The sequence below is a fragment of the Penaeus vannamei genome, chromosome 19, assembly GCF_042767895.1.
Source record: "Penaeus vannamei isolate JL-2024 chromosome 19, ASM4276789v1, whole genome shotgun sequence".
Classification (NCBI taxonomy): domain Eukaryota; kingdom Metazoa; phylum Arthropoda; class Malacostraca; order Decapoda; family Penaeidae; genus Penaeus; species Penaeus vannamei.
The window spans coordinates 39,365,643-39,380,642 of record NC_091567.1 but is presented as its reverse complement, the minus strand read 5'-3'; the positions used below and the strand labels follow the sequence as shown (position 1 = coordinate 39,380,642).

Genomic DNA, 15,000 nt, shown 5'->3' with positions numbered 1-15,000 from the left:
ATTACCTTAAAATTTCTGACTTCACTCATTTTACTTCTCTTGTATAATATGTAGTCCAATTGTGTTTCCTGTCCTCCACTTTCATATGTATTGTAATCCTTCTTTTTGAAGAACGTGTTCAATATAGCCAGATCGTATGCCACTGCGAAGTCAATTAGCCGTTCTCCGTTGGGATTTACAGCCCCGCTCCCATATCTACCATGGACACGCTCTATTGCCAAGTTTCTCTCTCCCACGTGACCATTGAAATCGCCAGCAATCAAGGCTGTTTCAACATCCGGTATCTCTGTGCACATACTATCTAGGTCTTGCCAAAATTTGTCTTTCTCTTCATCATCGCAGCCTACTTGTGGTGCATATACACTCATTATATTAATGATTGTATTTCCGATACTTAGTTTAATCAACATTATTCGGTCATTCTTTCTCCAGACACTGATGACGTTTTCTTTATGATTGGGACTCAGGATTATTCCAACTCCATTCCTTCCTCTTCCATCTGCTCCACTGTAGAAAAGCTTAAAGCCTCTCCCCAGCTCTCGGGCCTTATTCCCCCTCCATCGTGTTTCCTGTAGGCAAAGTACCTCCAACTTTCTTCTCTCCATGAGATCCACAACCTCCCTCCCCTTTCCTGACATTGTGCCAACATTAAGGCTGCCGACTTTAACGGCTTGAATTTGAGTGGAGTTAGGCATTTCACCTCTCCCTGCAAAACCGGATATTCTTAGCACCCTCTGCCCATTTAAGGGCTGCCGGGGACTGAGGGCCAATATTCTTTCAGCTTCTGTCATGTTGGTTTGGAGCGGTTTTTATTTTACGCCGCGGATGCCCTTCCCGTCCAGCAACACTCTGCATTTATCCGGGCTTGTGACCGGCACTCAGTTGGGCTGGCTTGCCCCCCAAGTGGCTGCATTTATGTATGTATGAATGTATGTATGTATATATATATATATATATATATATATATATATATAAATAAGTAAATATATATATATATATAAATATATATATATATATATATATATATATATATATATATATATATATATATATATATATACATGCACACATATATGTCTATGTATGTATTTGTGTTTATTCCTTATCATAAATGTTTATTGTTATTAATCATCACTGGATCAGGTTGCTTCTCATCCCCTTTTGTCTTCAAAGGTGAGAAGAATAAGATATGTAATTCTGTTCTTTTAAACATATATAGAGAAGAAGGGCAAATGAAGTCACAGACTAGGAATTTGACATTATGTGATTTCTATTTCCATAACTAATCCAATTTCTTCCAAAACTAACAACTAAATGGTTAACACATTGTAAATATGCACCATTTTGCGAGCAACCATATTCCCTAGTCACCTATTTGAAATAATTCTTAAAACTAAAATATTATGGTCTCTGTTATTTCACAATAAGTATGTGCTAAGTAATTTTAATTTCACTGCACTGATTATCATAATTCCACTTTTATCTCTGTATCTTATCATAATATTCGTATCTGCGATCTCACAGCTTCCATTGGATTTCTTTCTTTCTTTCTTTTTCTTGCAATATAAACCATTGTGTTTAACAATAATTGCGGCAGGGCAATGAATATGCATTTTCTATATGTATATCTCTGCATTCATGTCATTAGAATACTTTAAAACATTTCAACATGAGTTATATTGTATCAAGTTCCCTATAATATATATGATGTATATAAATACAAACCAATTAAAAAAATATAAAAGGTAAGGATAATGAATATGAAATATACAAACTTACATGAAGGTTTTCAGAATATCATTATTAATTCCTTGTAACGGTTGCCAGACACATTATTCAGAACAATCAAATGACATATCTTACAAAATACCAATAAAAGGTTGGAAAAAACACACTGCTTTCAAAAATAATCTTTTTATTCAAAACTGGAAAAAGATGTCTGCTCATCTACTATGTGTGAAAAATAGTACAGCAATTTAATCCTCTAATTTTCTTCAATATACAAGAAACAATTTCCTTTTGCACAATCAAACATTTCTGTTTTATTTAACAAAAAAACAAAATACAATACAATCCATCTAATTGCAATCTACAGCCTTAACACTAAGTACGTTCAAACAATACTACGCTCCGGCCCGGCTAAGGACAGAAGACAGGAGGAGGCTTGTTGCGTAGTATAAATAACAGGAACATCGACCGCACCAACTCTCATGGATGGGCACACCGTTAACGCAGCCCGTACCTTGGCATAATTGTCCTTTGGAACTCTGAGGATCACTATTCCTGTCTTCTCATTAAACTTCAGTACATCGAGCGGTAAGCAGGAAGACAGCTGGAAAACCGAGAGGGAGAGGAGATGAGTACTTTTGTTTCTGATGTTTCATCCAATTATAACATTTCTAAAAATATGTCAAAAATTTTCCTGATATGTAAGGATTTCATATTGATATATAAACACTTTAAGCAGATCATCCCATGTGAGGGAGATAGAGTAGGTAAATCACCATAAATAATATATGTATATATATATGATTTCTGTTTGAAGGTGTGTATCAGTATTGCATATTTTGACATCAATATATAAATAAATTTTCTATATTTTTTTCTTTTGTAATGCCAATATATATATTTATATCTATATCTCTCTCTCTATATATATGTATATGTGTGTGTGTATATATATATATATATATATATATATATATATATATATATATATATATATATATATACATATATACATATATATATATAAAATAATAAAATATCCAAATCTTCCTTTTCATGGTGTCATTTGTTACATGAAGATATGGCAACTATTTTGCTTGTGGAAAAAAAAGAAAATCCTAATGATCCTAATGAAGACTGTCATATGGGAGGCATATTTTGATGAAATTATTCTATCATAAAAATATATATTCTTGTGGATTTCTTTTACTTTCTGTACAATGTGTCTTTAAATGTGTACATTCTTTTAGACTGATAGCCATATGCTTAACAAAATTGATAACATTTGTACGAATCTCATTTGTGTTACTGATGTAGTTGCTAAATGTTCTACAACACTGAGCAAAAAGTGAAAAGCTAAAAGGTGATTCACGCTAACTTCAAATACAAATAGAGCTTATGTTAAATCTTCTAGTTTTATACAAAATACATGAACACTTCATTATAAATATTTTCTTGAAGAAAATACATTTTTGTGTGTTTTGACATCACGCTTATTATGCATTTCTTATCAATAGTTTCTTCTTGGGACTTTAAGAACAACAATTTCTGTGCGATGTTGTTTACTTTATGCTATACAAGGGTACATTAACAAGATAAGCATATCTTCAAAGATTTGGCTGATACTGAAAATAATTGATTACTAGGAGAGCAGCAGTGAGTATGTAGTGATAAACTACTAAGCCAAAAAATGTAACTGTAGGATAAACTGGTAACAAGAATACAAGAACTCCAAAAATCTTGTTTAAGCAAACAGCTGGAAGTTTTGGGGGTCCCCGTATACAGAAAATATCTTCCTTGTGTACTACCTTACTCAACATTTGTAACAAATTAAACATAAGAAAAAATATATATAACCTATATATAATCCTATATCAATTTTCCAGATCAATAAAGAAGTGCAAAATCCTATTTTACTGTATAGTTGTGCACAATATTGCTGTCTTTCTGGTGGTACATTTAGATTTTAAACTGATCAGAGGATATGACACTCAAGCAAAGCCTACAAACATACAGACTTTTTATTTCTACTCCATTTTTGAAGTGTTGCCCCTCATGGAAGAAGAAGAAAAAAACAATTAGACAATGCTATTAAAAGTTATTTGATTGGTTCTACCAACCCCCTTAAGGCCCCAATGAGCTAAGAAATATATAGCTAATTCTATAGATGTATGTGTTAAAAACAAGACAACCCAATTTCGACTAATTGGCATTACATGTGAGTATCTTTAACATTGTAACTATTAAAACTACTTTAACACTAATGATAATTACAAAAAAAAAATTAATTCACTGTTGATAAATATGAATAATAGCAATAATGATACTGGTGCCTATATATAATTAATATCAATAACAATAAAAACAATAATTACAATATCATTGAATAAGGAAAATTGCAATAATATCAATAATTAAACTTATGAAATAATAACAACAATAACAATAATAACAGCAAAAATAACTATAAGTTTCATTAGACTGATAACTCAGAGGGTACATACCTCTGCCAAGGCAATGAGATCACTGATGCAATAAAAATATTCACACTGGAAGAATTACATCAAAATCAGTGCTTTCTCATGTGGTGACATCTGTGTTTCCCATCTCCCAAAGCTAGAGAAAACTTTTAAAAATTCCTGGATCCACATCATGATTCAGATAACCTCGCATCTAAGTTGGGCTAAGGCAAATCTCTGGTAAAAAAAATATAAAAATCTGCTCAAAACTTTTTGAGTTATCCTGCTAACTAACTAACCAACCAACCAAACAGCTACCAAAAACATAACCACCTTAATGGAGATTACGATAACTTCAAAATCGATGACACAATCATTGTGTACATTTTACTTCTAAAAATATTACCAGACACATAAAAAAAGGAGAAAGGAAGAAAAGACAGTACCATAAAAACAAACCAAGACAGCTAAACTTACCTCACCAAACATTATATCTATTGCACCAACAATGACTACTTTGACAAGTTCTGCTGTTAGTTGGAATGGAAGGTTCTTTCTCTCATAATCCCTGAAAAACAGACAAGGGTAATAAGAGGATATCAGCTTATAATGACTTTCATATTCTCTACCTGAAAAAAATACAAAAAAACTATCTTTGTTATATAACAGAAGTAAGATACAGAATGAATATTAACATAAATTTATAATTACTTTTGGAAAATGCTATTTTTTTTATGAGACACTGAAGAATAAATGATATTTGGTCAACATCAATGTTAAAGGAAAATTTATCATGGCAATAAACTACAAAAACCTTCACTAAACCATTAACAAATTGAGAAAGATTTTATCTTAAGATGCAGATTCAAAGAAATCTTTCATGGAAGATAGTAAAAACATGACAAAGGAGAGAGGAGGGTCAGAGGAAGGCTAAAAGGACTGTTAGCCAGAATGTCAAGCAGGATGTGAGATAGTTAACTGCTAAAGTTGAAGTCTAGCAGCTGATCAGTGATGGAAAATTGCACTAGTTTACAAGCATAGACATGAACTGGAGGCAACACAATGCAATTTTCTAGCCAGATCATCTGCAACTCACACAGAGATAAGAAAAAGTATATTCTCTTTCTGCTCAATAAGATACCAGTTAGTCAGCAAACAGATTGCTAAGCCATCTATTGTATCTTCCCTTCTGCCTATGCCCTCATTAAGCTTGCAAAGCATCGATGAAAACGTACATTATGACACAATGAAAATAATACATCACAAGTTAAATATCAAATATATATATTGAAAAAAAAAGAAATACTATCATTATCATCATTAACATTACTAAAATTGAAATTGGGATTAATATAACTCATATCCTTTGCGATGCTCAACTCGCCAATGTGCGAGATACGCAGAAGCATTATCTAAATACTTACAATAATAGTTACCAGACTTATTATGATCAAAAGTAATAGATCCTTACATGTGCACTTTCAAGTACCAATATTTAGACTCCAGTTGCTTCATTCTGTTCTTGTTCTTTGCGTACGAAGAGTTCCACTTCTATTCCTTGTGTTTCTTGCTGTAAGGAAGAGAGAACAGTAATTTGATAATGTTTTCTAATACGTCCATAAAATGGATCGCGATGATTTTGGTATCATTAGATTCCTCTCACTACCTAGTTTCGAAATATACAGATATCATTGCACGGAAACACCCTTAACCCCCACATTCTTGGCCTTGATAGCTGGGGAGGGCATGAGAAAATGAAATGAAAATCATGGTAAAATGTAAATATACACAATATCAGTCACTATACTGTCCTGCGACACCGAACCCCTACTCAGGAAAGCAAGTATTCCTTACAGAAAAGAGCCTATGATTGCCATGCAGGAGCAGCATTGCCAAGTATGTCCAATGCTCTCTCCTGCCATGAATTCATGTAAAATTCCTTGTTTTCCCTGGCGGGGGTTGGGGGTTGCAGCCGCCATGAGGAGGTCGCAGGGGGTGCAGCCGCCTCCATTGAACTATAAAATGACTGATTCTAGGTATATCACTTACATTTTACCCGATTTCCCCTAGTACCTTCCATGCCCTGTCCCGCTATCGGGATCAAGAATGCGTTGCAGACAGTGATAGGAATCCGAAATCGTCGCGATCCGTTATGCGGATATATTACAAAAAAATACCCGTAATTTTAGTCATACTTTACTCTTGCGTACTAAATCATCTAAAAACAATTTCCTCATATTTCATAACTTTGCTAGGCTTTTAAGTTACCTCTCTCGTTGTGCACACAGAAACTGCATTGGCTCCCAACAGCGCCTAGATCTCGCACATGTATTTGTTTACGTTTGTCAGCTGATTTACCCATTTTCCTTTTCTACGTTTTCTGTTATTATTAGATGGTTGACTATTACAAAATTGCTTTTTCTTCAACAAAGGCAACAAAATACTTTTTACAATATTTTCCATTGTATGACGAATGACGTGTCGTTATTTTTGCCGACAAAAATATGACTCATTTTTTCTGCATTACAAAACATTGGTAGCTTATCTCTGAACAGATCATAATAGGACTCGCAATCCACGGTTGACTGATATATTATAATACAACATGCAAATAGATAGATAGATAGATAGATAGATAGATATACAGGGACACAAACAGGTAGACAGGCAAACAGTGAGAGAGAGAGAGAGAGAGAGAGAGAGAGAGAGAGAGAGAGAGAGAGAGAGAGAGAGAGAGAGAGAGAGAGAGAGAGAGAGAGAGAGAGAGAGAGAGAGAGAGAGAGAGAGAGAGAGAGAGAGAGAGAGAGAGAGAGAGAGAGAGAGAGAGAGAGAGAGAGAGAGAGAGAGAGAGAGAGAGAGAGAGAGAGAGAGAGAGAGAGAGAGAGAGAGAGAGAGACAGACAGACAGACAGACAGACAGACAGACAGAGAGAGAGTCTTACAAATAAAAGAAATAAAATACCTTAATTTAATCAAACGAAAATGAAGACCGTCAAAATAATAAAAGACAAATCCAACAAGAGAAATGCACCAAAGAGCGACCTCACATGACAAGATAATGTGCTTGTCACGGTACGACCTCACAAGCACGTGATTGATCGGTGCAATGTCTGCAACTGCGGAAGTCAAGGCATTTGTTGCAGGGAATTTGTATGAAGAGAGAGTTCACAGATGTTGCAATTTTATATAGTAAATGTGAGAGACAATTTAAGTGTTGTTTATGCATTATTGATTTCTTCTTTCCTGACTATTAATCACTATTTGTGTATGGATTGATTAGGATTTTATTACGATTGCGCAAAAAGACACTATATTATGAATGTGAATAGTTTTTGAAAGTATAATGCATGTCTATAATTATTCTATTTAGTGTTGGCAAATTATCTTTTCAGTAGATTATGGTTGTTATTGTTACAAAGGATAAAACTAATAATAATAATACATGAGTTTCAATTCTATGGTCAGTTGGGTTTCCATATTCACATAATTTTGATGATAAGAAAAACAAAAAAACTGGATGTCAAGATATTCCATGAAATATAGTTGAAAATAGAGTCATCACTTGATAGAAAGGCTCATATTTTTATTCATTGCAGTCTTTTAATATAAACAAAAATATAATTTCAATAGTAATTAAGTAAAGATGAGTCTATTTATAAAGTAATTTTAAGAGATAAATGTATTGGGGAGAAATCATTAGAAATATTTGATACTGAAAGAAAAATAATATTAATCATTAGATATGTTTAATACCAGTTACATATAATTTATTATTGGCAAAGAAATGTATCTATAATAATTTTAGAACTGTACATGATAGAAAAAGATGGCTATAAAGAATACATTAATCCACACTTTAAAGTATAAAATCAAAGTATTGAAAGGAGATGTAATAATTGTAGGCAAGTTAGAGCTCGAAACTAGCCTTAGCTGTTTTCCATTATTATTTGTATTATTATTTTTCAATATTTTATATTCTTGGGCCAAAATGTATGTGGGGAAGTTTCGTTGACACTAGCAAGAACATAAAATGGATTGGTGATATTCCTTCTTCTTGCCTTACTGTTATGAATAATTACCCAGTTGTCCAGAATGGAGTGTTGGACAGATGAATTCACTTTACTCTTATGGTTAATCCAGTAATCTACCCGGAGCTTCTTTAACAGTCAACTACTCTGCAAATAAGAATAATACATGTTTCAATTCTATAGTCAGTTGGGTTTCCATATTCACATAATTTTGATGATAAGAAAAAAGAAAAAAAAATCAATGAATGTCAAGATATTCCATGAAATATAGTTGAAATAGAGTCATCATTTGATAGAAAGGCTCTCATATTTCTTATTTAAGTGAAAGTAATGATTCTAAGTCATATTTCTTATTTGTCTTCTAATTTTCCTGCAAGAGGGACAACAAAGGGGAAAACAAGAAAACACACAAATATACCAAAGTCCTTTTCACTGTATTTCTTCCTCAGAGAAAGATACCCTGAAGAAGCAATACAGTGAAAAGGCCTTCGCCATATTCATGTTTTCTTTTTCTTTCCTTCATTGTTACTTTTAAAATTTGTTTGACATGAATTTAACGTGTGTTCTTCTCAATTCCTATATGTAGAAAAGAGAGAAAGAAAGAGGGGATGCAGAATTATTATTGCTCTCTTAGAAGAATTAATAAAAGTGAAAGTAATGATTCTGTCATATTTCTTATTTGCAGAGTAGTTGACTGTTCAAGAAGCTCCGGGAAGATAACTGGAATAACCATAAGAGTAAAGGGAATTTGTCTGTCCAACACTCCAATTATCCCAGTTGTAAGTATTGTTATATATATATTTTTACTCAAATTTGTAGGTAAGCAAGTAGTACATTCAGCCTTTTAAAGTTGAGTTTGTCTTGTGGGGCCTGGATTCCTTGAGGTTGTGATATTTGGCTTATTGCATTAGCTTATGTGAGTCTTCAAACTGTGCACAAAGATGGCCAAATCGCATCATATGGTGATTCAAGCCAGAGTGCCAGTGTGAGTTCTACTTCATGGCTTTAAATTACCAGTTACCTGAAAGATAGCCAGATTCTCACAGTCTTGAATTGATACTGTACACCCGTCTGTCCTGCAGCTCCCTTCCGTGCTTTGCTCCTCTGTTAGCAATTCTGTTTTCACTTTTCATCTGAGACCCAGTTTAGTGACATGTTTATCCTAGCCATTAGCATTTTTGGACGGGGATCGGTTGGTCAGGAATTCTTTCTGAGAAGCCAAGAACCATTCCTACCATTCTATCATTCCCTGGTTAAAATGCCTGGATCAACAAGCAAGCCTTGATCATTGATGCCTGATATGTGGGAGTGGTTTTATTCACAGTAAAAACCATTATTGCCCATGGAGAACATAAAAAGGTCATTCAGATATCCACTATACACATTATAAGTAAGAATCCTTTGTGATATAAAGAACACAGGGACCAGTACATTGAAATTATTACAAAGGCTGTAAGAAACTGCCCATTACTGCCTTGGAACCAGCATGTATAATGGCTTGTCACTCTCTCAGAGATGCATGGACGAGGGCTTCTAAGATGTCTTTTCATATTCTTGCAAATTATCAAAATTATAGGCTCTTGAAGTTAATGTTTATTTATTTATCTATTTTAACAAATAGTAAATAAGTGGAATAAGACACTTGCAATAAACAGTGACCACAATCTTGATTTTTTTATTTGAAAATGTTTTCACCATAAATTCATTAAGTTATTCTGCTTTTCATAGATGTTCTACTGTGGATAACCAGATATTTGATTATTTTAATTCACTAATATTTTTTCAGATAAGGACTAGGGAGAAACATGGCCAAAATTGAAGGAATATTTGTAACTACCAAGATACAAAATCAGGTTAACAAGGTAAAGTAATGTTAGCAGACATGTTACTTTTAATACACTTTTTGTTAGCATTTGGATTTTTTATACAGCAATAGAAGGGGTATTTTTCCTAATTATGGCATGTAAATAAGGATGTAGATTCATATTGAGTTAATTGCTAATTTGCAATGCTTTGTTGGTTAGAGAACAATTCAATACAGTAAAGGTAAATTAATTGAGATATGAATAAGGACAGAAATGTTTTGTTTGCCTACTGAAAGCAGGTGAATTACCATATCACTTCCTATAATGTGTGATGACCATTGTCGAGGCGGGTATTTGTTTGGGCTGGATAAGGCTTTATTGCAGGCTTTAGGTGTATTTATGGGTAATGTCCCTGGATTCATATTGTTTATAAATCATGAAGGTAATCTTATAATTAATTTTTGTGTGTGATCACTAAAGTAATTCAATTTTTTAAATTTGAAGAGAAATGTTTACATAGTAATAACTGATAATTCTCAATTATGTGGCTTATTATTGTTTACAATTAATAATTTTTATCAACTTTTTCACTGTGCCACTTACATGTCATTATTTCCTATTACATGTAGAGATTCTAAATTAAGGAAGAAACAAGCAAATTCATCATTGATGATTAGATAGGCCTATTTTGTAATTAAAAATTATTGAATTCACATTTAGCTGTAATAAGAAGATATGGTTATTTTCTGTTCTTTTAGATTGATGCACAACAATGGAAGAACAGAAGCCTTCAACCAGTAGCAAGATAGCAGTGGGGAAGAACTCAAACATCTATACGCATCACCATATGAGATGTGCCAGCCTCATGACACATTATGACAAGTGTTAGCCTCATGACACATGATGACAAGTACCAGCCTCATGACACATGATGACAAGTACCAGCCTCATGACACATGATGACAAGTACCAGCCTCATGACACATGATGACAAGTGCCAGCCTCATGACACATGATGACAAGTGCCAACCTCATGACACATATGAGGACCAGTGCCAACCTGCTCATGGTTTACTAATAAAGAGGGAAAAAGATGAAGTAGAATACAAGGAAACTCCAGAATGCAGTGAGAGGAAGTTACATCCTATACAAGGAGTTTTTAACATTAAGACTAGTGGAGCAAATGTTGAAGAGAGGTCTGTTGAAGACATCTTTAGTCATGAACAAATCATAAACTCTAACAAAACCATTAGTATTGTTAGTCTGTCCTGTCTGAAGCGCAGAGAAGGGAACTCAGAAGGTCTTAACTTGAAGACTGAAATTGCCATTGGGGAGAATGCTGATTAAATAATTGGAGGTGAGAATAGTCATGGTCTGCTAAGTTCTTTAGATTGTAGGGAATATTTTGTTATTCCATTAAGCAACAACAATCATTCCTTTACATGTGTCGAGATCAAACCATTCGTGTGTAAGGAATGCAGGAAAAGTTCAAGAGTATGTACAGTTTGAGAAAACATGTGGTTAATCATACATCAGAGAAGTTTATGGAATGTGGCTGTGGATTTCTTAGTAAGAGACTGTTAGTGAAACATACCAGTGTATGGTGTGGTGTTCCTTCAAAAATTAGGCCATGTCTGAGTAGGTGTTTCAGTGCAATAAATGTAGGAATTCAAATGAAGGGTGTTGTAATGTACAAGCTTACAGGGTGGATGATATATGGATAAAAAAGCCTCATGACACATGACAAGTGCCAACCTCATGACACATATGAGGACCAGTGCCAACCTGCTCATGGTTTACTAATAAAGAGGGAAAAAGATGAAGTAGAATACAAGGAAACTCCAGAATGCAGTGAGAGGAAGTTACATCCTATACAAGGAATTTTTAACATTAAGACTAGCGGAGCAAATGTTGAAGAGAGGTCTGTTGAAGACATCTTTAGTCATGAACAGATCATAAACTCTAACAAAACCATTAGTATTGTTAATTTGTCCTGTCTGAAGAGGAGAGAAGGGAACTCGGAAGGTCTTAACTTGAAGACTGAAATTGTCATTGGGGAGAATGCTAATTAAATAATTGGAGGTGAGAATAGCCATGGTTTGCTCTGTTCTTTAGACTAGGGAATATTTTGTTATTCCATTAAGCAACAACAATCATTCCTTTACATGTGTCGAGATCAAACCATTCATGTATAAGGAATGCAGGAAAAGTTCAAGAGTATGTACGGTTTGAGAAAACATGTGGTTAATCATACATCAGAGAAGTTTAGGGAATGTGGCTGTGGATTTCTTAGTAAGAGACTGCTAGTGAAACATACCAGTGTACGGTGTGGTGTTCCTTCAAAATTTAGGTCATGTCTGAGTAGGTATTTCAGTGCAATAAATGTAAGAACTTAATGAAGGGTGTTGTAATGTAAAAGGTTACAGGGTGGATGATATATGGATAAAAAAGGGAAATAGAAGGGAAGAAAAAGTACAAATATTTGTGAATTATATATGTATTCTTGTTTTCATATTTACATTACCAGTTTTTTTTTTGGCTAAACAGATTAGTAGTATTGATGGTGGTAAAAGCTGACAATGATTGACATTAGTTTCATTGAATATTTTTCACAATTAGACTTATGATACTTTTCACCATCCTTTTTAATGAAAATAAATAAAGAAATGTTATGGATATGTGACAGTTTGTATTTTTATATTGAATTATCTTTCCGTAATTGACAGACACAGATAAAGACATACAAATACATACCTAGACAAACACACAAACAGACAGACCTAGACACACACAGACACAGACACACAGACACATACACACAAACACACACACACACACATACACACATACACACACACACACACACACACACACACACATACACACACACACACACACACACACACACACACACATACACACACACACACACACACACACACACACACACACACACACACACACACACACACACACACACACACACACACACACACACACACAAAAGTTATAGAGTGAGTATACAATAGCCACATTCATTTTAAAAAAGCTAGCATGGTAAAGCCATCTCTTTCTCTTATACATGAATTTTTCTGTGCCTGAAGTACAATAAGTTGGTTTTATATCATGGACTACAGGCTTTCCTTAAAGTGGCAAAAATAAAAGGTTAACTTGGGCTCATTTCATTCAACAAAAAAAAGATTCAACTTCAGTGTTGAGATTCTAAATATCTCCATACTCAAGGGGAGTGTATATATATATATATATATATATATATATATATATATATATATATATATATATATATATATATATATATATATATATATATATATATATATATATATATATATATATATATATATATATATATATATATATATATATATATATATATAAATCTGATGTATGATTTTGTAAACAGTATACAGAATACGTTTGTACATTTCATGTGATTATTTGAAATGCGAATAAAAATGATAATAGACATAAGGTCCATATTTAGGAAATTTCAATAATTGATTCTTTATTACCCTTAACAACAAGAGAACCAAACTTCAGGAATAGAAATTGGAAATGAAACTATGAATACATAGATATCTGTAAAGCAAACAATAAGAATCTAGTACTAGCAAGTACTGCCTAGATTAACTATCATCTAATAAGCCTAATTAATCTAATGTGTGCGTGTGCCGGCGAATGCCCGCACACACACACACACACACACACACACACACACACACACACACACACACACACACACACACACACACACACACACACACACACACACACACACACACACACACACACACACACACACACACACACACGTTTTCAATTGATCACTCCAGTTAGTTAAGCATCACAGTACTGGGTGGCAGCCAGGCTGGATCAACTGTCACTCTCTCGACGCTGATCAACAATGTCATCATAGGATAATGTTGATGACGGGCAGTAAGACTTGCAGAGAGGGCAGTTCTCCAAGTCTAGAGAAGAAGGTCTAGGAGTTGAAAGGCTAGGTAATACTTAGGTTGAACAGTGAAGGAACACATACATAGAAATGCGATGAAATTCTCGGAATATCGGATCACATTTTTCAAAATTAAAAAGGGGATTCAGCAACATAGGACTAACATCATGGGATTAGTTGGTCTTTCGTACAAATATTAACTTTATTCGATTCATTTTCTGTTTCATTGCTAATAACTATTTATCTGTTTCGAAGATTCTTTCGTAGCCATTTGAGTTTGGGCGGTTACTGTTTCCTCATTTGGAGTCTTGTGACTTTGCCACAGTTTGCCAGAATTCATTATTTATCAGTGACCAAGACGTTGATGTATGTGAAGTCATATGGAAATAAACTTTTCTTGCCAACGGTTGGTCAGAAAAAGTACGCTTTGCTGATTAAGGGTAATTGTATATAAAAGAATCTGTAAATTTAATATTTTTTTTATTATTAACAGTGCCGAATCAAAGATAACCGAACTCAAAATGCCGAAAAAACAGGGCGTTAAAAGGACCGATAACGAGAAGGAGAAAGAAAACGGAAGGTCGGCCGGAAGGCGACGAGGCTCTTCCTCAATCGGGGAACTTGGCGCCTAGTTCTCGGATGGCAAGTTCTGAATGCACTCGACAGCCAGGCACTTGCGGAAGTCGGGGGCCTCCTGCAACGGTGACGGGACACGTTAGACTCGCAGATATACTCACGTGGATTGTAGTGATCGCTAATAGATATATATAGCTGTGAAATTGTGAAAAAAAAACTCACCGAAACAGTGGCCGGAAGGGTGCAGCTTGCAAGTGCGTTCAACAAGACGTCCAGGACGTCGGGAGAGCCCTCCAAATTGGCGCGCAATTTCTCTTCAATCTGCGCGCTCAGCAGCTCACCGTTGATGTTGCCGTTTTCATCTGCCTGTAGATAGAGGAGGGAAGATGAGATTTCAGGTGCTTTCAGGTGGTTTCAGGTGGTTTCAGGTGC

The 15,000-nt window shown here is 34.4% G+C and overlaps 3 protein-coding genes across 3 annotated transcripts in view; 1 reads left to right on the top strand and 2 right to left on the bottom strand.

The window, feature by feature from the left end:
* Nucleotides 1–1,898: 1,898 nt before the first annotated feature.
* On the bottom strand, nt 1,899–6,572 carry LOC113814985 (ribonuclease P protein subunit p14). Its single transcript, XM_027367059.2, has 4 exons — nt 6,456–6,572; nt 5,659–5,757; nt 4,665–4,755; nt 1,899–2,332 (listed from the first exon to the last, which is right to left on the bottom strand). The coding sequence occupies exons 2-4, from the start codon at nt 5,700–5,702 to the stop codon at nt 2,114–2,116; spliced, it is 354 nt and encodes a 117-aa protein (XP_027222860.2). The 5' UTR covers nt 5,703–5,757; nt 6,456–6,572; the 3' UTR covers nt 1,899–2,113.
* A 2,324-nt stretch (nt 6,573–8,896) lies between these two features.
* On the top strand, nt 8,897–13,025 carry LOC113814981 (uncharacterized). The gene is made up of 3 exons (XM_070134313.1): nt 8,897–8,993; nt 10,001–10,076; nt 10,778–13,025. The coding sequence occupies exon 3, from the start codon at nt 11,004–11,006 to the stop codon at nt 11,364–11,366; it is 363 nt and encodes a 120-aa protein (XP_069990414.1). The 5' UTR covers nt 8,897–8,993; nt 10,001–10,076; nt 10,778–11,003; the 3' UTR covers nt 11,367–13,025.
* Nucleotides 13,026–14,455: 1,430 nt separating this feature from the next.
* The window catches only part of LOC138865100 (uncharacterized), a 1,337-nt gene continuing 792 nt past the window's right edge, over nt 14,456–15,000 (bottom strand). Inside the window, exons 3-4 of the mRNA XM_070134464.1 lie at nt 14,791–14,934; nt 14,456–14,686 (exon numbers count right to left, since the gene is read on the bottom strand). Coding sequence (XP_069990565.1) covers nt 14,621–14,686; nt 14,791–14,934 — 210 coding nt within the window. The 3' untranslated portion in view covers nt 14,456–14,620. The remainder of the gene's footprint in view (nt 14,687–14,790; nt 14,935–15,000) is intronic.